The sequence below is a fragment of the Lithobates pipiens genome, unplaced genomic scaffold (genome assembly GCF_037356315.1).
Source record: "Lithobates pipiens isolate NorthernLeopardFrog02 unplaced genomic scaffold, aLitPip1_a1.2 Scaffold_3, whole genome shotgun sequence".
Classification (NCBI taxonomy): Eukaryota; Metazoa; Chordata; class Amphibia; order Anura; family Ranidae; genus Lithobates; species Lithobates pipiens.
Window position 1 is genome coordinate 269686043 of NW_027507790.1, and position 23720 is coordinate 269709762.

The 23720-nt window shown below is 44.3% G+C and overlaps 1 protein-coding gene across 5 annotated transcripts in view; it reads left to right on the plus strand.

Moving 5' to 3' along the window:
- The window catches only part of UNC13B (unc-13 homolog B), a 626059-nt gene that overhangs the window by 92406 nt on the left and 509933 nt on the right, over positions 1 to 23720 (plus strand). For all 5 annotated transcript variants that reach the window (XM_077463165.1, XM_077463167.1, XM_077463166.1 and 2 more), the window contains exon 4: positions 2029 to 2128. In XM_077463165.1, the coding sequence (XP_077319291.1) occupies positions 2029 to 2128 (100 nt within the window). The remainder of the gene's footprint in view (positions 1 to 2028; positions 2129 to 23720) is intronic.

Below are 23720 nucleotides of genomic sequence, written 5' to 3' on the forward strand. Positions count from 1 at the left end.
CTTTTTGGGGGCTTGGGCTGCTGCCTCTGGGTTCAGCCTTGAGGACTTTTTTGCATGTACTAGTAGAGGTAGAAAGAGAGGAAGTGCCCGATATCCAATGGAATGCAGGTCGAGAGGTGGATATGTAGTTGTTTGTTGAATGTAGCAACAAGGGATCAAGCCAACGCGTTTCTAGGAAAAAACCTCCCCTTCATCAGGGTTGCTGCTATTTGTTGACGGTAAATATTGAAGGATCCCAAATGACGGTGTCTGTGCCACCAGGATCGGTATGACCTATGTTTGTAGTGGAAGCATAGAACAAACTGTAAAAGAGTGGCGTCAACCCCTTCATGATGTGTGGCGGGGTACTCCATATGGCTGACAGTATGTGGATCCCCCCTCCATATGACTGAGATATGTTCTTCCAGTGAAGGACACTGGTAATACTTCGGCACACAAAGACGTTTTTTAGACTATTGTGTGCATTCATCCTTTTGGTAATAGTTTGGGGAAGGTCATGACTGTACTGCACAGCTTCATAAAGACCTGGTTTGACCAGTTTGGTGTGGAGGCGCTTGAGTGGCCTTTAGAGTTCTTACCTCATCCCTACTAGACAGCTTTGGAATGAATTGGATCCCAGGTCTTCTCATCTAGCATCAGAACCGGACCTCACAATTGTTCCTCTGGCTGAATGGGTACAAATTCTCACAGACACCCTCCAAAGTCTTGAGGAGAGCCTTTCCAGAGGATTGGAGGCTTTTTTTTTTTTATAGCCGTAAAGGGGGAACCAGCTGCATATTAATGTTCATAGTTTTGTAATGGGATCTTCAACAATCTCATATAGGCGGGTTCGATGGGTTTCAACAAACATTTGGCTCTATAATGCAAGTGAATCATAGATGTAGAGGCTGTTGTAAGCTTTGTGCTGCTCCCTCTCTTCAGTCACAGCCCCGTAGCACAGCTGTCGCCAACCAGTGGTCCGTGGACCTCTAATTGTCCATAACAAAATTTTGGTGGTCCTCAGGGGTTCTGCCGCAAATCAACTTAGGTGGCGGATGTATGCCGCCCAATGTTTGCAGTGGTGTTCTCAATGCACGCTGCCAGCCAATACTGTCAGTGCGCATTGATACCCGATGTCTCCTCTGTAGTTCTGGCTCTTGTGAACTCAGAGGGAGGTGCTGGGAGTAGTGCAGAGAGCAGGAGGTGAAGGAGGGGACTTCCATTGACAGTGCTGATCAGACTGTGGGAGCTCGAGCACATGGTTGGATAAGGGGGTGGTGGAGGTTTTCATTACATAGTGACGTGATGTGATCACTGGGTCCATGTTCTGTTCTATACCAGTGTTTCTCAACTCCAGTCCTCAAGGCGCCCCAACAGGTCATGTTTTCAGGATTTCCCTCAGATGAAACGGCTGTGGTCATTACTAAGGCAGTGAAACTGATCAAATCATCTGTGCAAAATAACGGAAAGCCTGAAAACATGAACTGTTTGGGCTCCTTGAGGACTGGAGTTGGGAAACACTGCTCTTTACAATGCAGACAGATCATGCCTGGTGGGTGGGACGGCAGGGGGCTGTACATTTTTTTTTTTTTCCTGAAAACATCACAGCCCCCTGCCTCAGTACTTTTCTCAATAATGCAAGCAGTGGGCTGGCTCTAGGGCAGAGTCATGGAAATAATCAAAACGCCTTGAGGGGTAGGTGTCAGTCGAGAGGAGTGGACATTCCTAGGCAGGCTGTATTTGGGTATTTGTGTGTTGCTGAACCGCCGCCATTCAAAGAACTGCAATCCAATGACTGAAAGGGGTGGGCCAGGGACAGTGAGGTTGGGGAGGAAAGTCCTAGATGATGCTAGGTGTCCTCTAGCCAGGAAATGAGATGGGCTCCATCCGACTTGCTGCAGCTTCTAGTGCACATTCTCTGGACTCATTCTATCATATCAATATCTCCTTTAACTAAAAAATGTACCAGGCTTGTCACTGCCTTGTCCTTTTCTGGGGGTTTTGCTGCCATTGATTGTTAACTTTTAAAACCTTCTCCTTCTCTTGTAGATAAATTCAACACGTATGTGACACTGAAAGTGCAAAATGTTAAGAGTACGACGGTGACGGTGAGAGGGGACCAGCCCTGCTGGGAACAGGACTTCATGTTGTAAGTGACATCTTCTACATTGTAACCCATGATGAGACTTGGACACACAGCTTACAATCTAATGTGTTATCTGCCAAATGTGTGTGTGCGTGTTTGTATGTATGTGTGTGTGTGTGTGTGTGTGTGTGTGTGTGTGTGTATGTATATATATATATATATATATATATATATATATAATATGTGTGTGTGTGGCTTAGAGGTCTACCTAAGGTCCTAAACCATCCATTCAATTTGTGTCCAAGCAGGTCCTCACACCACGAGACTGTTGGTAAATCTTAATGAGATTGTACTATGAGATTATAGTGTGTGTCACTTTAGGGAGTTTAAAAGTCAAGCCTAGTACACATGAAGGACTATGAAGGGGTGGAGGTCTATGTATTGACTGAGAGGTGATGTGTAGGGTGGGAGGGGATGTAGGGACTATGAAGGGGTGGAGGTCTACGTATGGACTTGGGGATGTAGGGACTATGAAGGGGTGGAGGTCTATGTATTGACTGAGAGGTGATGTGTAGCATGGGAGGGGATTGTAGGTCTATTTATGGACTGAGAGGTGATGTGTAGGGTGGGAGGGGATGTAGGGACTATGAAGGCGTGGAGGTCTATGTATGGACTTCGGAATGTAGGGACTATGCAGGGGTGGAGGTCTATGTATGGACTTCGGGGTGATATGTAGGGGGGAGGGGGGGGGGGGTTAAGGGCTATGAAGGGGTGGAGGTCTATGTATGGATTTCGGGTGACGTGTAGGGTGGCAGAGGGTGGAGGTCTATGTATGGATTTCGGGGTGATGTATAGGGTGGCAGAGGGTGGAGGTCTATGTATGGATTTCAGGGTGATGTATAGGGTGGCAGAGGGTGGAGGTCTATATATGGATTTCGGGTGACGTGTAGGGTGGCAGAGGGTGGAGGTCTATGTATGGATTTCGGGTGACGTGTAGGGTGGCAGAGGGTGGAGGTCTATGTATGGATTTCGGGTGACGTGTAGGGTGGCAGAGGGCGGAGGTCTATGTATGGATTTTGGGTGACGTGTAGGGTGGCAGAGGGTGGAGGTCTATGTATGGATTTCGGGTGACGTGTAGGGTGGCAGAGGGCGGAGGTCTATGTATGGACTGAGAGGCGATGCACCTCTGTGTAGGATAGAAATATTTTGGTTCTGTAGTCAGGAAGATCCAGCATTAAGACTTGGCATACTTTTTATTATGTAAACCCTTTAGGGCACGATGTTGCAGGCTCTCTTCCTGGATACCAGGCTCATTGTTTTTGTAAATGGCATTCTTCAGTTGCGTGACTTTGTTGGCCATCTCATTGTTTGTACTCTGGCAATGACTTCACCCGAGTGGTTGGCATCCTTCATATTTACACACAACGTCAGCGGGGATTACGCCAGGCTTGTAAACACACCGTCCTATGATTGTATTGGCAGCTCTGCCGTCACTCATCATCTGGAGGCTCCAGTATATACACCGATCCGAGCCATAATAATATGACCACTGATAAGTAAAGGGAATACAATTGATTATTGTTATAATGGCAACTGAATGTGGATGTGGATATATTAGACAAGTGAACATGTTGTCCCTGAAGTTGATAAAGCAGAAAAAATATGCAAGTGTAAGGATTTGAGTGACTTTGACAAAGGCCAAATTGTAATGGGTAGGCGACTGGGTCAGAGCAACTCCAGAACTGCAGCTCTTGTGGGATGTTCCTGGTCTGCAGTGGTCAGGACCGACCAAAAGTGATCCAAGGAGGGAAAACCAGCAAACCGTCAACAGGGTCATGGGAGGCCGAGGCTCATTGATGGAGGTGGGGAGTGAAGGCCGCCTGTGTAGTGCGGTCCAATAGAAGAGATGAGCTCAGATTGCTGAAAAAGTGAATGCTGGTTCTGATAGGTGTCAAAACACACCGTGCATTGCAGTTTGTTGTGTATGGGGCTGTGTAGCTGAAGACCAGTCGGGGTTTCCAATGCTGACCCGTGTCCACAGCCAAAAGTGACTACAATGGGCATGTGGGCATCAGAACTGGACCACGGAGCCATGGAAGAAGGTGGTCGGTCTGGTCCGATTAATTCAAAAATGGTTTGAGGAACACGCCGAGTTCAAGTTTGTTCACTCCAGACTTGGATATGGTGGAAAAACACGTGTGATCCATGGAGGCCTCACCTCACAACTTACACACCATAAAGGATCTGCTAGGCTTGGTGCTAGATACCACAGCATCAGGGCCGTAGGTATTCTTTTTTTTTTCCTGGGGGGGGGTTCAGGTCTTTCAAACGTAAAGGCATCATTTACACTTTTATGTTGGGGGAGGTACGGTAAAATCATGTGACAGCAGAGTAGGGCCATGAGGCTTTGCAATCTAGTGCAGAAAAAATGATCCCCATTCAACTGAATAGAGAGCAATGCACGCAGTTGTGGTGGGGTAGTGTACTCATCAGTACAGCGAGCTCCTCCTAAGCTCCCTAGTTGTTTTTTTTTTCCTTCAGCCCGCTGGGTTGAAAAAAAAAAAAAAAAAAGTACCGTGTGAACCAGGCTTTAGATCTCATTCATATGTTCTAAATGGCCATGGAATGGCAAATATACCATGAATACCTACAGCCAGGATCCCAGATGTTCCAATTTTTGTCAGCTGCTCATAGGGATGAGCTCAGGCGTGTTCGCATGGAATGTGCAGCCAGGAAGTCGGCAGGGAGCTGCGCTAATCATAGGCAATGAGACATTGCCCGATCTCTGCAGCCGCACATCGGGGCAACGTCTCACTGCCTGTGATTAGCGCAGCTCCCTGCCGACTTCCTGGCGGGCTCTGCACGTGTTCCATGTGAACACACCTGAGCTCATCCCTAGCTGCTCAGCCTGTTCACCTGAGTGATGGGCTGAAAAGAGCCACTGCTGTTAACATGTATCTGCACATCCAGTGGTCCCCGTGTTTAAGCTCTTCAAAGCGAAACACGTTGGGGTGTGGCCTGGTGGGAACCCGGGCTGAGGTCTCTCCCATCACTACTACATTATCATAGGACTCCGCGGACGTGCGGCACCAGGGATTTCTATTTTCTCTCTTCCCTACGGTGACTACAGGGGCTGGGATGAGCTCCATCACTTGCCGGCACTCTTGCAGCACAATCTGTATCATCTACATTACTCCTCACATCGATTGAACCTGAGCGACACATTAATAATCTATGGGTCACAGTGGTTACCTGCTGTTGGGAACACATTTTTGATTCTGGATGCAGAGAGATTTTATCCAAGGGAAAAAATGTATCCCTACCTGCAGGTCACCACTGGATGTGCAGATGCAGGTGGATACGTGTTTACAGCAGCAGACAGCCTTGGCTCTTTACAGCCCATCACTCAGGTGTACAGGCTGAGCAGAGATTGGAACATCTGATCCCGGGTGCGGGTATTTGCAGTATACTTGCTGCACCATGGTCATGTAGGATGTATGAATGAGACCCAACACGGGATTTTAGCTAATCTTACTGTGCAACCTGAGCAGGTGCAAGGGGCAACATATTGTGGTGGGCAGTAAATTCAGTGATTTATTTAAAGCGGTGGTTCACACAAAAATGGAACCTCCACTTTTCGGAACCCTCCCCCCCTCCGGTGTCACATTTTCAGGGAGGGGGGTTGCAGATACCTGTATAATACAGGTATCTGCACCCACTTCCGGGCATAGACTCCCGTGGGAATCAAGCCCCTTCACTCCCCCCCCCCACGCGCTGTGTTCTGGGAAACACAGAACACAGCAGTGACCAGTTAGGACGCGCAGCGCGACTTGCGCATGCACAGTAGGGAAATGGGAAGTGAAGCTGCAAAGCTTAACTTCCTGGTTCCCTCAACAAGGATGGCGGCGGCAGCTGTCAAGAGCCGAGCGATTGATCGGCTTCGGCTGCCAACATCGCGGGCACCCTGGACAGGTAAGTGTCCATTTATTAAAAGTCAGCAGCTGCAGTTTTTTATTTTGAGTGGACCCCCGCTTTAAACCTTAAAAAACTGTATCCTAAGAAATTTTATGAAATGTTTTAAACGATGTAAAAATAAAAAAATATTGTGCACTGCCTACCACAGGACGATGCCCTTTGCACCTGGTCAATATGGTTGGCTTTTATTCACTCTTAAACTGTAGTAAACCCAACTTTTGAACTTGTACCTACAAGTGAGCCTATAATAACACTTACCTGTAGGTACAGTGAATATCTCCTAAACTTGTGGTGTTTAGGAGATATTCACATGGAAAGCAAGATGTCACCGGTGCATGCGGCACGGCACACTGCTTGCTTGTACTTCTCCTGGGGAAAAACGCAGTTCGTTTTGCCCTTTTGTGACCCATTTTTAGCTGACAGCCAGCTATGGCCCGCTGTCAGCTGACATCGTTCAGCAGTTCCAGGCTGTAGAAAGATCCTAACTTTAAAGTCAGGATTCACCCGGATGCCTGGACCAGCACCTCGCTCAGCCTCTCGGTGAGCTGCAGAGACCCTGAGCCAGCCGCTCCTGCCCCCTCCACAGCCTGGTATTCCAGTGAGCTTGGAGAAGGGGGGGGGGGGGAGAGCCAGGGACTCACAGTCACCACTCTTTGCTCACTGAAGGCTGAGAACTGAGTGATCAGCGGTCTTTGATCGCTCTGTTGTTGGGCTTAGAAGCAGCTGGGGACAGATGCAACATTGGATCGATGCTCCATCCACCTAGGTAAGTATAATTTACCAAAAAAAATCTCTTTTAAAGAAAAATAATCCCCCTCTCCTTCCTAAGAAACCTCCCCTCCCTCCCCAAGGAAAGATTCCCACTGTAAAATATCCCCCTCCCTCAAATATCCCAAAAATTAAACCCCCCTGTCTCTAAACCGACCCACCAAAGCAAAAATCTCTCCCTCGGTCAATACCCCCTCCCTCAGCAAAGATTTCTAATTATGAAGAAAATCTCCCTTCATCCAATCAAACTCCCCTCCCAGAAGCAAATCCTTGCCATTAACCACCCTCTGTAAATTTCTCTACAAGAATCTCCCCCCCCCCCTTCTCCAAAAGCAAATCCACCCCCCCTTTCCTTAACCCCCCACTAAAAGTAACTCCCCCAGGCTGGAATTCTCACTTCCTCCTTCCTAAAACAGAAAATTGATGCCTCCCCACTTACCAGACCTCAGATTCAGCACGGCACAGAAGTAGGAAAACTTCTGCATCCCCAGTCTCCCTTTGGCTGTGTCATATGATACCTCGAGGAGGAGTCTAGGAGTTCCCTCAACCCTGCACTGACAGTTGCCGGCATCTGAGGCCTTGCAGTAGAGCTGCACAATTAATCGTCAAGAATCGTTATCGTGATCTTGACTGAAGTGTTTCACAATTCTTTCTATGCAAAGAATTCTCTCTGCTCTTCTGAAGCCACAGCCCTCAAAAAGAAAGGAAGAGAAAAACTGGGCAGTCTGCCAAGAATCACGACATTCTTTATCAGGTGAACTTGAGTATAAACATTGTAACAATTTGTCAATGGAATAGACTTTGTGTGTAAGTGAAAAAAAAAGGTTAAATACTAAACCTTTTTCTGACATTTATTGGTTTCAAGCTAAAATCTTTTTTTTTTGCTAGAAAATTACTTAGAACCCCCAAACATTATATATATATATATATATATGTTTTTTTAAGTAGACACCCTAGAGCAGTGATGGTGAACCTTGGCACCCCAGATGTTTTGGAACTACAGTTCCCATGATGCTCAACCACACTGCAGAGTACATGAGTATCATGGGAAATGTAGTTCCAAAACATCTGGGGTGCCAAGGTTCGCCATCACTGCCCTAGAGAATAAAATGGTGGTTGTTGCAATATTTTATGACACGTTGTATTTGCGTAGCAGTCGTTCAAATGCAATTTTAAAAAAAATTACTTTAATGAATAAAAAAGAAAAAACCCACTAACCAGTAAAGTTAGCCCATTTTTTTTTTTTGTATAATGTGAAAGATTTTACATCGCAAGAATCGTGGTCTTTTTATTCTAAGCAAAAAAATTGTGATTCTCATTTTGGCCAGAATCGTGTAGCTCTACCTCACAGTAATTTCATTCTTTTGGGAGGGGGGGGGGGGGCTTATTAAACTGAGAGGATGGGGCACAATAGAAGGGGAGGGGGGCTTGACTGCTGCACTCAAAAACTCTGATTGCTTTTACTGTGCTGAAGCTGAGACTAAACAGCAGGGACACTGTCTGGGCATTTTGCCAGGAGGCATTTGAACACCCCTGGCTTCCCCCTTATCTACGCCCCTGCACAGTATACATTCGGAGGTCTCGTGGAGTCCATGGCTTGACTGGTTATGGTGGGTGGTTATAATGTTATGGCTTGTAAACCTTAATGGGTTGCCCTCCTCTTCCTTTGAAATGGAAAATGGGACCAGACAGGGATGCCCATTGTCACCCCTTCTTTTTGTGCTCTCGTTGGAACCCCTACTCGCGACAATTAGAAATAACCTGGAAATAATCGGAATTAAGGCGGGGCAGGAGGAACATAAACTTGCAGCGTATGCAGATGACGTATTGTTTTATATAAGTAACCCTGAAGATTCACTGTCTAAGATAATAAAGGCCCTAGACGACTACGGGAAATTATCAAATTTAAAAATCAACCAAACAAAATCTGAAATCCTTAATATAAATGTAGGTATGCTGGAAGCACAACGAATCCAAGAACAAAGTAAATTTAAGTGGACTAAAGATTTGAAATATCTTGGAATAAAATTGGCAAATACTCTGGATAAGATATACCGCTTAAACTTTATCCCTTTATTAAATGAAATAAAAACTGAACTTAGAAGAGCAAGTAATAGACCGATCTCTTGGATAGGTCGAATAAATGTGTTCAAAATGTTTATTCTTCCAAAAATTTTATATAAATTCCAGATGCTGCCGATTGAAATCCCATCTAGTTATTTCAAAAAACTAAAATCACTAATGAGTAAATATATATGGAATAATAAAAAACCTAGGATCTCCCATGGGGTATTAAAACAAGAAAAGGGGAGGGGAGGACTGGCGGTCCCTGATTTACAATACTACTATCAGGCGGTAGTTCTATCAAGAATTGTCGAATGGGCGAAGGAAAAAAAAAAAGAGGAAAAAAGATGGGTTAATTTAGAATATATATACAGTAAAGCACAATTAAGTAAGATAATATGGAACCCCCCAAAATACAGGGCACTAGATATAGACACAAATGAGTTAACACAGACTGCACTGAAGATATGGGATAAGGTGTATAAAAGATTAAATGGACACTATAATTCACCACTGATAACTTTAAAAGATAACGAATACTTCCCCCCGGGTAGAAGGGTGATAGGAGGGAACTGGATAAGACTCGAGGGGTCACAAATAAAAGATATAATTAAAAAAGGGAAACTCCTTTCACATGAAGAGTTAGTGCACAAGGGATTTATGAGAAGGGATAGGTGGCGTTATCTCCAGCTGACCCGTTTTATAGAAAAACTACCCCAGCCGATTAGGTCTGAAGATGAATTGACCGGGGTGGAACAACTATGTATAGCCGACACAGCGAAGGGCACAATCTCAAAGCTATATGGGCTGTTGATACGGGCCAGCTGGAAAGAGGCGCCGCCATATATAAATAAGTGGGAAAGGGAACTGGGGTCACAAAAGGGGAAAGAAACAATAAATAAAATATTGAAAATGATACACTGTTCGGCAAGGGACAATAAAACAGCTGAGATGAACTACAAACTTATCTCCCGTTGGTATAACACTCCGGATAAATTATCTAAATACCAACAAGGCGGGACCGCCGAGTGCTAGCGGGGTTGTGGGAAAACAGGTACCATGACACATATTTGGTGGGAGTGTGCCAAAATTAAGATATTTTGGGAAAAGACCCTTCAAATGATAAAGGAAATAACTCAAATAACATTGAAACCAGACCCCTGGATAGTACTCTTCCATGGTACGGAGGGTGGGGTTAAACAATATCAGGATACAATCATCCCGCATCTATTAAACGCAGCGAAAAAACTGATCCCCAAAAAACGGCAAGAGGTAGATTGTCCAACAACATGGGAGTGGGTAGATGCGGTAGAGGAAATATATAATATGGAAAGCCTGTGTCTGAGAGAAGAAGAGGAAAGGGTAACATTTATAAAAAAATGGAGAGGTTGGAAACAATTTAAGCGAGACTGGAGTTACCTCGCACAATTAAGACCATAAAGACTAAGCTATTAGGAGTAGGGACACTACTGACACGGGGATAGGGGAGGAGGGGGGGGGGGGGCTGTAAAAATTCAGTGAATAATGTGGGTAAGACGTAAGAATAGTTTTAAGAATGTGAAATAAAAGCTTTATAAATATTCTTTTTAATTACATAAGTAATCAACAAGAAAACTGCCACAATGATGTGAAGATTAATATTAAGAGACAATGATGAACGTCAAGTTGATTTATAGTCTCGGGTGAAGATTCGCTGACGTGGCAATAAAAAAAAAAAAAATAAAAAAAAAATAATAAAAAATAAATAAATAAACAAATGAAAAAATAAAAAAAATAATGTTATGGCTGATCAGTGTATGTGACCTGCTGGTAAATGTTGGTGATGAAGAATCTCCTTATTCTTGGATTGTCTCTTCCTTCTACCCCCCCCCCCCCCCAATATATATTTGTTGTGAATCTCTAATAATTTGAATTCTCCTCCTCTTCCTGCAGGTTCTACATTGGCCACACACATTACAACTTTTTGTCTTGCAGTTTTCATTGCTTTTAATTACATTTTTTTTTTGTAATTTTGCACATACAGCATGACAAAATTGTACAATCTTATCTCATCACCCTGGAGACTTCTAATAAATACATTTTTGAATTTCTCCGCATTGGAGAACTTTTCATGTACAAGGGTACTCTGCCATCTTGTGGTCATTTCTGAGAATGCACGTGCTACTCATTCTGTGAATTAAAAGCACTGCACACTTTCAATTGCTTTTGTTGTTTTAACATAGTATTACTATAATTATTTTCCCTGTGGTGTTTTTTTACCTTACCTTTGTAATGATGAGCTCAGATGTTGTGGCTGCAGTTTGTAGTGTCATGACTGATCAATTCCCCTTCATCTACAGTGAGGGGGGAAAAAAGTTTTTGTTCCCCTTGCTGATTTTGTACGTTTGCCCGCTGACAAAGAGATGGTCAGTCTATAATTTTAATGTTGGGTTTATTGTAACAGCGAGGGACAGAATAACAACAAAAATATCCAGAAAAATGCATTTCAAAAACGTTATAATTTGATTTGCATTTTAATGAGTGAAATAAGTATTTGACCCCTTCGCAAAACAGGACTTAGTACTTGGTGGCAAAACCCTTGTTGGCAATCACAGAGGTGGTCAGACGTTTCTTGTAGTTGGCCCCCCAGGTCTGCACACATCTCAGGAGGGATTTTGTCCCACTCCTCTTTGCAGATCCTCTCCGAGTCATTAAGGCTTTGAGGCCGACGTTTGGTAACTTGAACCTTCAGCTCCCTCCACACATTTTCTATGGGATTAAGGTCTGGAGACTGGCTAGGCCACTCCAGGACCTTAAAGTGCTTCTTCTTGAGCCACTCCTTTGTTGCCTTGGCCGTGTGTTTTGGGTCATTGTCATGCTGGAATACCCATCCACGACCCATCTTCAATGCCCTGGCTGAGGGAAGGAGGTTCTCACCCAAGATTTGACGGTACATGGCCCCGTCCATCATCCCCTTTGATGCGGTGAAGTTGTCCTGTCCCTTTAGCAGAAAAACACCCCCAAAGCATAATGTTTTCACCTCCATGTTTGATGGTGGGGATGGTGTTCTTGGGGTCATAGGCAGCATTCCACCTCTTCCAAACACGGCGAGTTGAATTGATGCCAAAGAGCTGGATTTTGGTCTCCTCTGACCACAACACTTTCACCCAGTTCTCCTCTGAATCATTCAGATGTTCATTAGCAAAACTTCAGACGGGCTGTACATGTGCTTTCTTGAGTAGGGGGACCTTGAGGGTGCTGCAGGATTTCAGTCCTTCACGGTGTACGTAATGTGTTACTAATTGTTTTCTTGGTGACTATGGTCCCAGCTGCCTTGAGATCATTGACAAGATTCTCCCGTGTAGTTCTGGGCTGATCCCTCACCCTTCTCGTGATCATTGAAACTCCACGAGGTGAGATCTTGCATGGAGCCCCCAGACCGAGGGAGATCGACAGTCATTTTGTGTTGTCACCCTCTCACCAGCTTGGCGATGGTCTTATAGCCCATTCCAGCCTTGTGTAGGTCTACAATCTTGTTCCCGACATCCTTGGACAGCTCTTTGGTCTTGGCCATGGTGGAGAGATTGGAATCTGATTGCTTCTGTGGACAGGTGTCTTTTATGCAAGTAACAATATGAGATTAGGAGTACACTAGCTTTAACCTCCTTGGCGGTTTTCCCAAGTGTGGCTCTGGGTTAAATTTAAGTACCATTAACGGTAACCCTGAGCCACACTCGGGATTGCATTGCAGGATCCTGGTGCAGGTTACTTAACTTGTCCTGCAATGTCCCCCCCGCTGTGTCTAAGGGGTCCATGCTCCGCCCAATGCCTCTGTGTGCCGGGCTCCGTTCCCTGCGAGTGTCGCAACGCACGGGGCGGAGCCCGGCGGCAAATTCAAAAAATAGAAAATTCATAACACATACAGTACACTGTAATCTTACAGATTACATTACTGTATGAAATCATTTCACATCCCCTTTGTCCCTAGTGCTTTGTCCAATGCCCTGCATGCAGTTTTATATTTTTTTATATATATATATATATATATATATATATATATATATATATATATACATACCACTCATTCTGCCTGGAAACTGGAGGTTGTCCCTTTACATCAAAAGTGGTTTTAGACCAGCTAGAAAACAGTGATAGTAAATTAGAGCACTTGCAGAATTGAGCGATAATGAATTGTGGGGAAATAAATTTTATTGTTATTATATTATTATTTTTTATAATTATTTATAGTTATTTATTATATTCAAATTTATTAATTTGTGTTTCAAACTTTATCATACCCGGGATGTCTACTAGACACTTGTTTGAACAGATTTAAGTGTGTTATCGCTAAGAATAACAGGCCTACAATATAAAACACCAAATTTCTATGCAAAACAATTGTACCGCTTTGAGATGCAAAAATCTGACATAATCATACCGCCAGGGAGGCTACGAGTGTCCAGTCCAAACTACGCCAAATGTGGGCATGCAGATGTCTTGAAAACACATATCTTCCCTTTGCTGCTCTGCTTGCTTGTTTCAGATCTAGTTACTGCACCAGTGCTAGACTCAGAGACCCAGGGACTGTGGGATATGTAGTTTCTTCACAGGAAGTGTCAGTGCTCAGACTGCAGACAGAGGTCATGCATTAACCTGCACAGTGCCATGTGTCCTGCTTCTACACAAGAATTTGATGATTTACTCTGAGCTGTGCGTACAGGACAACAAATGACACCATGATACCACGTGATCAATGCACAGCTTATGCAGCTGCAAAAACACAAGGTGCAGGTTGGAAGGAGTATAATCCCTTTAACCACTACCCACCCATAGGATGTCATATGACGTCCTCGGTTTGAAGTGTTTTTTGCCGGAATGATACCTGCAGGCGTTATCCCAGTGTGAACCTTGTCAGCTGGCAATTCCCTTAGCAGAAGTGATTCAAGTGGCGTTTGAAAAACCGCTGCACAAATACCGTGTGACATTCTAAATGGCAACACCTACAGCCATGGCCGAAACTATTGGCACCCCAGAAATTTTTCCAGAAAATCAAGTATTTCTCACAGAAAAGTATTGCAGTAACACATGTTTTGCTATACACATGTTTATTCCCTTTGTGTGTATTGGAACAAAACAAAAAAAGGGAGGAAAAAAAAGCAAATTGGACATAATGTCACACAAAACTCCAAAAACGGGCTGGTCAAAATTCTTGGCACCCTTAAAGTGGTGCAGCACAGGAAAAAAAAAAATTCATTAACCACTTAAGGACCGCCTCCTGTACATATACGTCGGTACTTAGAAGATGGATATCTCAGTAACGGCAGCAGCTGCTACCACAACCAAGATATCCCTCATTACAGGAGGCGGTCATGTGTGCAATAACAGTGGTCTCTGCGGCGGGTTCACCGCAAGATCACCGCTATCGGCGGCGGGAGAGGTGCCACCTCACCTCCCGTCGCTCTCCCGCACCCTCCGCCGCTTACCGGAGCCGTCCTTCTTGCTGCTGGGTATGGAGATGAGTGAAGCTAAGATGCCCCCCACTATACCACAGGAGGGCGGAAGCGACTTCAAAACGTCACTTCTGCCCATACCTCCTAAAGGTACATTTTTTTCAATGTCATTTTTTCAAATGACATTTTTTTTTTTTTTTATTGCATTTAAGTCCAAATATGAAATATGAGGTCTTTTTGACCCCCAGATCTCACATTTAAGAGGACCTGTCATGTTTTTTTCTATTACAAGAAATAAGTGATCAATTTTTTTTTTTTAAAACACTGTAAAAATAAATAAAATCAAGTAAAATAAATAAGAAAAAATATATATTTTTTAAAACACCCCGTCCCGACGAGCTCGCGCGCAGAAGCGAATGCATACACGAGTAGCGCCCGCATATGAAAACGGTAGTCAAACCACGCATGACACGTGAGGTATAAAAATCTTGGAATACCCCTAGAGGTGGACTTTTAAGGCACTTTGAGTCGATATCGGATTTTTGAAAATACAAAAAAAAGTTTATTTTATTTTATTTAAGGTTAAAAAATTACATAAAACAAAGAGTACATAAATACACTGATGATCCGTACATATACACCAGGGATATGCAATTAGCGGACCTCCAGCTGTTGCAAAACTACAAGTCCCATCATGCCTCTGTCTCTGGGTGTCATGCTTGTGACCATCAGAGTCTTGCTATGCATCATGGGACTTGTAGTTTAGCAACAGCTGGAGGTCCACTAATTGCATATCCCTGATATACGCATTATTCAAAATACTCTACGCGCTTCAGAGAAAATAGATCTCATTCTTCAGGGGGTATGTACATTGATAATGAATAATATGTTTATAACAGTGTGTTAGGTACACATTCCATCAGAGTATATGATTAAAAACCCGACTGGAGGCCGGGAAAACTATTATTGCTGATGGATGTTTTGCCCCCTTGAAGCCTTCAGGTGCGATCACTCCAACAGTAGAGGCCAAATAGCCAGCAGGATGTTATAATGGGACCAGGTCCCTTGCGTATGTAGGCAGGTAAGATCTGAAAAGCTCCCAACCCAAGGGAGACACTGGGGCAAAGCAACCAGTCCTGGGAGCCAATGAATACTTTTAGAGGTGATATCACCGCATAAAGAGAGCACCTTGATACAATGCAAGTATACGTGTGTCCGTCACAGCATCCAGCAACAAAGTGTGAAGGATGTTGTGTGTTAAGGATATTGGCACACAAAATTGTAGAATCATTGCCTCCCGCATATATTGTCACATGTGAGGTATCGCCGTGATCGGTAGAGCGAGAGCAATAATTCTAGCCTGAGACCTCCTCTGTAACGCAAAACATGCAACCTGTAGAATTTTTTTAAATGTCGCCTATGGAGGGTAAAAGTTTGACGCCATTCCACGAGCAGGTGCAATTTTAAAGTGTGACATGTTGGGTATCAATTTACTCGGCGTAACATTATCTTTCACAATATAAAAAAAATTGGGCTAATTTTACTGTTGTCTTATTTTTTTTATCCAAAAAAGTTAATTTTTTCCCCAAAACAAGTGCGCTTGTAAGACCGCTGCGCAAATACGGTGTGAAAAAAAGTATTGCAGTGACCGCCATTTTATTCTCTAGGGTGTTAAAAAGAAAAAAACAATAATGTTTGGGGGTTCTAAGCAATTTTCTGAAAAAGAGGCCTGGACCTTAAGTGGTTAAAATTCCTAAAAAAATAAAAACATTTTGAATTTTTTTTTTAACTCACCTCTAAATGCCTGTTACTAGGGGGTCCCTCGTAGTCTGCCTCATTCAGTGCCTGGGATGGTGACATCACTTCCCCTTGGCGCAGGAAGGGCTCAGCTCCGCCCCCTCCCTCCTGTCAGTCATCTGGGCCCGCATCGCTGGACCCTGGGACAGGCAAGTGTCCGATTTATTAAAAGTCAGCAGCTGCAGTATTTGTAGCTGCTGACTTTTAATTATTATTATTATTTTTTTTAAAGAGGAAGTAGACCCTGATGGGTGTTACTTCCTCTTTGTTTCCCTGCAAAGGTAAAGCATAATAGACTACTGTGTATCGCATAGTAGCCCATTATGTGTCACTTACCTGACACAGGAGCCAGCGAAGTCACCGCTGTCCCCTGTAGTCCGGAGCCTCCATCTTCTCCCGGGTATCGCTGCTCCGGCCACTCACAGCGCCGGAGCAGCGATGATGTCACTCCCGCGCATGCGCATGGGAGCCGCCACTAATGGCATATCGCCGTTAGCAGCGGCATGCTGCTAACGGTGATAGTGCACCTGCGCGCAGCTGCACCGTAGACAGCTATGACTGTCTCTTAGTAAATATCTCCTAAACCGTGTAGGTTTAGGAGATATTTCTTGGACTTACAGGTAAGCCTTAATCTAAGCTTACCTGTAGGTCAAAGTGATTTGTAAGGGTTTACAACCACTTTAAGGGGAACTCCTCTTTAACTTAACATTTGGTTGCACACCCTTTGGAAAAAATAACTGAAATCAGTCGCTTCCTATAACCATCAATAAGCTTCTCACACCTCTCCCCGGAATTTTGGACCACTCTTCCTTTGCAAACTGCTCCAGGTCTCTCTTATTGGAAAGGCGCCTTTTCCCAACAGAAATTTTAAGATCTCTCCACAGGTGTTCAATGGGATTTAGATCTGGACTCATTGCTGGTCACTTTAGAACTCTCCAGCGCTTTGTTGCCATCCATTTCTGGGGGCTTTTTGACGTATGTTTGGGGTGATTGTCCTGCTGGAAGACCCAAGATCTCGCAGACGCAAACCCAGCTTTCTGACACTGGGCTCTACACTGCGACCCAAAATCCTTTGGTAATCCTCAGATTTCATGATGATTTGCACACATTCAAGGCACCCAATGCCAGAGGCAGCAAAACAACCCCAAAACCTCATTGAACCTCCACCATATTTCACAGTAGGTACTGTGTTCTTTTCTTTGTAGGCCTCATTCCGTTTTCAGTAAACAGAATGATGTGCTTTACCAAAAAGCTCTATCTTGGTCTCATCTGTTCACAAGACTTTTCCCAGAAGGATTTCGGCTTACTCAAGTTCATTTTGCCAAACTGTAGTCTTGCTTTTTTATGTCTCTGTGCCAGCAGTGGGGTCCTCCTGGGTCTCCCGCCATAGCGTTTCATTTAAATGTCGATGGATAGTTGGCGCTGATACTGATGCTCCCTGAGCCTGCAGGACAGCTTGAATTTCTTTGGAACTTGTTTGGGGCGTCTTATCCACCATCCGGACTATCCTGCATTGCAACATTTCATCAATTCTTCTCTTCTGTCCACGCCCAGAGAGATTTTCTACAGGGGCATGGGTGGCAAACTTCTTGATAAAGTTGCGCACTGTGGACAAAGGCAAATCTAGATCTCTGGAGATGGACTTGTAGCCTTGAGATTGTTGATATTTTCCCACAATTTTGGTTCTCAAGTCCTCAGACAGTTCTCTTCTCCTCTTCCTGTTGTCCATGCTTAGTGTGGCACACACAGACACACAATGCAAAGACTAAGTGAACTTCTCTCCTTTTTTTCTCATTTTTATATTGCCCACACCCAGGGGCAGACTGACCATTGGGCCACTTGGGCACTGCCCGAGGGCCCAGAGCCACTAGGGGGCCCCATCAGGGTTGCCAGCCTCAGTAAAACCAGGGACGGTATATAAAAATATGTGTTTTTTTTACATCCGTCTCTGAAATGTCCCTTACCGACATACTTTTGGTTTTAAAAATCCTGAGATTATAGCTGCCCCACCTCTCCAGTACCTTCTCAGCCAATAGAAACATATCTGTGTATACTGTGTGATTGTATACTGTGTGTGTGTATACTGTGTGTGTATATACTGTGTGGCCCCATAATCTCGGATTGCTTGGGGGCCCCATGAGTTGTCAGTCCACCCCTGGCCACACCTGTTACTTGCCCCGGGTGAGTTTAAAGGAGCATCACGTGCTTGAAACAATCTTATTTATCCACAATTTTGAAAGGGTGCCAAGAATTTTGACCGGCCCGTTTTTGGAGTTTTGTGTGGCATTATGTCCAATTTGCTTTATTTCCCTCCCTTTTTTTGTTTTGTTCCAAAAGGGAATAAACAAAGTGAATAAACATGTATATAGCAAAACATGTGTTACTGCAATTCTTTTCTGTGAGAAATACTTGATTTTCTGGAGTGCCAATCATTTCGGCCATGACTGTACCATTTTATTCTCTAGGGTGTCCCTAAAAAATAAATAAAATAAATGCATATATTGTCGGGGGGAATAGAGATTTTTACACGTAGGAGGGAAATGTCAGAATTTACATACACATACGTAACATCTGCTTTAGAAATTCGATTTTTTTTTGCCCACGTTTAGAAAGATCCTTTCTTCTCTGATCCTCCCCTTCTTCCACAGTCCCCAACCCATCTCTGGATAGTACAGGGTCTGGGGTAACACAGAAGATGCGTAGCATTCTAACAATACAGTGTCCGGGGTAACGCTGCACATCTTCTGCATTACCCTGAACCCTGCATTGTTAGAATGCTACGCATCTTCTGTGTTACGCCAGACTCTGTAGCATTCTAACAATACAGGGTCCGGGGCAGGGGCGGACTGACAACTCATGGGGCCCCCCGGTCAATAGGAAATTGTGGGGCCACACAGTATACAATCACACAGTATACACAGACATGTACACACAGTATACACAGACATGTTCCTATTGGCTGAGAAGGTACTGGAGAGGTGGGGCAGCTATAATCTCAGGATTTTTAGACCAAAAGGATGTTGGTAAGGGACATTTCAGGGACAGATGTAAAAAGAAACGCAGATTTTTACATACTGTCCCTGGTTTTACTGAGGCTGGCAACCCTGATGGGGCCCCTGGGCAGTGCCCGAGTGGCCAAATGGTCAGTCCGCCCCTGGTCTGGGGTAACACAGATGATGTGCAACATTCTAACAATACAGTGCCCGGGGTAACACAGAAGATGCGTAGCACTCTAACAATGCAGGGTCTGGGGTAACACAGATGATGTGCAGCACTCTAACAATGCAGGGTCCGGGGTAACACAGATGATGTGCAACATTCTAACAATACAGCGTCCGGGGTAACACAGAAGATGCGTAGCACTCTAACAATGCAGGGTCTGGGGTAACACAGATGATGTGCAGCACTCTAACAATGCAGGGTCCGGGGTAACACAGATGATGTGCAACATTCTAACAATACAGCGTCCGGGGTAACACAGAAGATGCGTAGCACTCTAACAATGCAGGGTCCGGGGTAACACAGATGATGTGCAACATTCTAACAATACAGTGTCCGGGGTAACACAGAAGATGCGTAGCACTCTAACAATGCAGGGTCCGGGGTAACACAGATGATGTGCAGCACTCTAACAATGCAGGGTCCGGGGTAACACAGATGATGTGCAACATTCTAACAATACAGCGTCCGGGGTAACACAGAAGATGCGTAGCACTCTAACAATGCAGGGTCTGGGGTAACACAGATGATGTGCAGCACTCTAACAATGCAGGGTCCGGGGTAACACAGATGATGTGCAGCACTCTAACAATGCAGGGTCCGGGGTAACACAGAAGATGCGTAGCACTCTAACAATGCAGGGTCCGGGGTAACACAGATGATGTGCAGCACTCTAACAATGCAGGGTCCGGGGTAACACAGATGATGTGCAACATTCTAACAATACAGCGTCCGGGGTAACACAGAAGATGCGTAGCACTCTAACAATGCAGGGTCCGGGGTAACACAGATGATGTGCAGCACTCTAACAATACAGTGTCCGGGGTAACACAGAAGATGCGTAGCACTCTAACAATGCAGGGTCCGGGGTAACACAGATGATGTGCAGCACTCTAACAATACAGTGTCCGGGGTAACACAGAAGATGCGTAGCACTCTAACAATGCAGGGTCCGGGGTAACACAGATGATGTGCAGCACTCTAACAATACAGCGTCCGGGGTAACACAGAAGATGCGTAGCACTCTAACAATGCAGGGTCCGGGGTAACACAGATGATGTGCAGCACTCTAACAATACAGTGTCCGGGGTAACACAGAAGATGCGTAGCACTCTAACAATGCAGGGTCCGGGGTAACACAGATGATGTGCAACATTCTAACAATACAGCGTCCGGGGTAACACAGAAGATGCGTAGCACTCTAACAATGCAGGGTCCGGGGTAACACAGAAGACGGGCAGCGAGGTTTTGCTGGGTAAATAGATACGAACATGTCACACTTTAAAATTGCGCACCCTCATGGAATAGCGAGAAAATACGATACTTAAAAATCTCCATAGGCGACAATTTAATTATTATTTCTTGTTTTTTTTTTTCAAGTTACCTATTTAGAGTTAGGGGAGGTCTAGAACTATTGCTCTCGCTATAAGGTTTGCGGCGACACCTCACGTGTGGTGCAGACACAGTTTACATTTGCGGACACAACTTACGGACGCGTTCTCTTCTGAGTGATGGAGATGCTTTAAAAAAGTATTCATTTATTTATTCATTTTTTTTTTTTTTTTACACTGTCCCTTTAATTTTTATTTTGATCACTTTTATTTCTACTATAAGGACTGTAACCATCCCTTGTAATAGAAATAAGGGATGAGCGCTCCTCTCTAGACACCAAGACACCAACTCTCTCCTCTATCTTTGTAAGGAAACAAAAGATAAAAAAAAAAAAAGAAAATTGTTTACTTCCACCCCAGACCGGAAGTGATGTCATGATGTCACTCCGGTGGTCCTGTTTAGTACCACAAATTGCTAATCAGCCAATCACATGGCAGCAACTCGATGCATTTAGGCCTGTAGACGTGGTGAAGACGACTTGCTGAAGTTTAAACTGAGCATCAGAATGGGGAAGAAAAGGGGATTTAAGTGACTCTGAACGTGGTGTGGTTGTTAGTGCCAGAAGGGCTGGTCTGATAATTTCAAAAACTGCTGATCTACTGGGATTTTCACACACAGACATCTCTCAGGTTTACAGAGAATGGTCTGAAAAAGAGAAAATATCCAGTGAGCGGCAGTTGTGTGGAGGAAAATGCCTTGTTCTCAGAGGAGAGACTGGTTCCAGATGATAGAAAGGTAACAGTAATGCAAACAACCACTCGTTACACCCAAGGTATGCAGAATATCATCTATGAATGCATAACACATGCAGCCTTGAAGCAGATGGGCTACAGCAGCAGAAGACCACACCGGGTGTCACTCCTAAGAACAGGAAACTGAGGCTACAATTCGCACAGGATCACCAAAATTGGACAATAGAAGATTGGAAAACCATTGCCTGGTCTGATGAGTCTCGATTTCAGCTGCGACATTTAGACGGTCGGGTCAGAATTTGGTGTATCCATCCTGCCTTGTATCACCGGTTCAGGTTGGTGGTGTAATGATGAGGAGGATATTTTCTTGGCACACTTTGGTCCCCTTAATACCAATTGCGCATTCTTTAGACACCACGGCCTACCTGAGTATTGTTGCTGACCATGTCCACCCCTTTATGAGTACAGTGTCCCCATCTTCTGATGGCTCCTTCCAGCAGAATAACGCTCCATGTCACAAAGATCCAATCATCTCACCACTGGACAATGAGGTCACGGGACTCCAATGTCCTCCACACTCACCAGATCTCATCCAATATATATATATATATATATATATATATATATATATATATATATATATATTTTATGTAGCGCCGGCTCCTGAAGAGCACGTGCTATATGTTTTTGAAAATGTTACACCTGAACTCCAGTTTGGTTTGGGTATAATTGTTCCAAATTTTGACCTCCGCATCAGACTGACTGGACTATAGGGTGTTCAGCCTGGCCATAGGGGGCGCTGTCTCTTCTGGCAGGCATGGAAACATGGTCTGGTTTAGGGTTGCTTTCTCTCGGAGCCAGCCCAGTGGGAGGGTCGCTCTTGCTGTGCTTTCTGGGAGAGGATACTTGGGATGCGGATGTCACATGGTTTGGGGGTTCCGGTCCAGAAGTATTTTCTGACTCCTTGGTCCTGGTGGTCCTGACCAGCCCCCAGGAAGGCTATGGCCTGGTGTGCGGTTCCACCTGACTTTGTCTCGGGGCTGGCTAGCCCGAGGCAAGGAAACGAAGGAAAGGATTCAGAGGTGGTCCGGTGCCGTCTCTGGTTGTGGGGAGGCCCAACGACTTCGTAGTTATCCAGGGGAGGACTCTTCAGAAGAAGGCCACATACAGGTTGGCTTCTTAGCAAGAGCCTGGTAGGGTTGAAGTACCTAAGTGAATCCAGTTTCGTGGGTATCGCCAAACTGGCTGAAAGATCCAGGTATTACACGAGTGTTATACAAGTCCTAGTTTCCGACATGTTCTACAGCAACGTCTGTGGCAGAGACTTGTTCCTGATTTAAACACCTTGTTGGCTGCTGGGCCTGGTGAGAGGGGGCCTGTCCAACTAGGGTGAACATCCAGCTGTGAATGGCTATTCTCTAGATTTAGTCGAAGTAAGAGAGTTCTTTATTATTGACTTTGACACTAAGACTACCTGAACTTCCTTTCCAACCCTCTGATCCTATACTAAGAGACTGTTCCCTTTATGCGGATCTGTCGTCAGTCTCTAAAGTTTCTGGGCATCTACCGGGGGACACCCCTAGACACAAATCGAGGAGGAGAAGGTAACGGTAAGCCCAATCAAACCAGCAGTTCCTGCGGGGGTTAGCGCTACAAGTATAAAATATATAATTTGCCAAGTTGGACCAGTGTGCTGGTCTTCTCACCTGTCCGCACAGAAACCTGGGCTCCATTCCCACCGACCTGTGATGGGAAAATCATTGCAGTACAAAACAGAGACAATAGATGGCAGTGTGGAATCATTTTTTTTTTTTTTTTTGCTTTTTTACGCTTGTCTTTTTTTCTTTAACGTATCGCTCTCTCTTTTAAAGAGTATAACAACTTTTGCTTTTTTGAATTCCACATATTGTTCTTAAATGTTTTAATTTTTTTTATTTGTATTTTCTTTATTTCCCTATTAATTTAACAAATTTGTTATAGTTTAGAATATATGTAATGCATATTATCTATTTTGTTGTGAGTTTTTTTTTTTTTTTTTTTAATAAGGACAATCGAGACTTTTTTAGTTTTATTTTCAATGAAAGGTACAGGCTTATTTAGTTATTTTTTTTGTTGGTATTTTGTATAGTTTTTATAGTTTTATTTTGTTAAGCGCTGCGCAAACTGTTGACGCTATATAAAACCTGTATAATAATACAGCGCTGAAGATTTACATCTGTGCTTTGCATATTTATCACACATTCACCTCAGTCGTTGCTCTCAAGGAGCTTACAATCTAAGGGCCCCTAACTTGCATTCATATACTAGGACCAGTTTAGA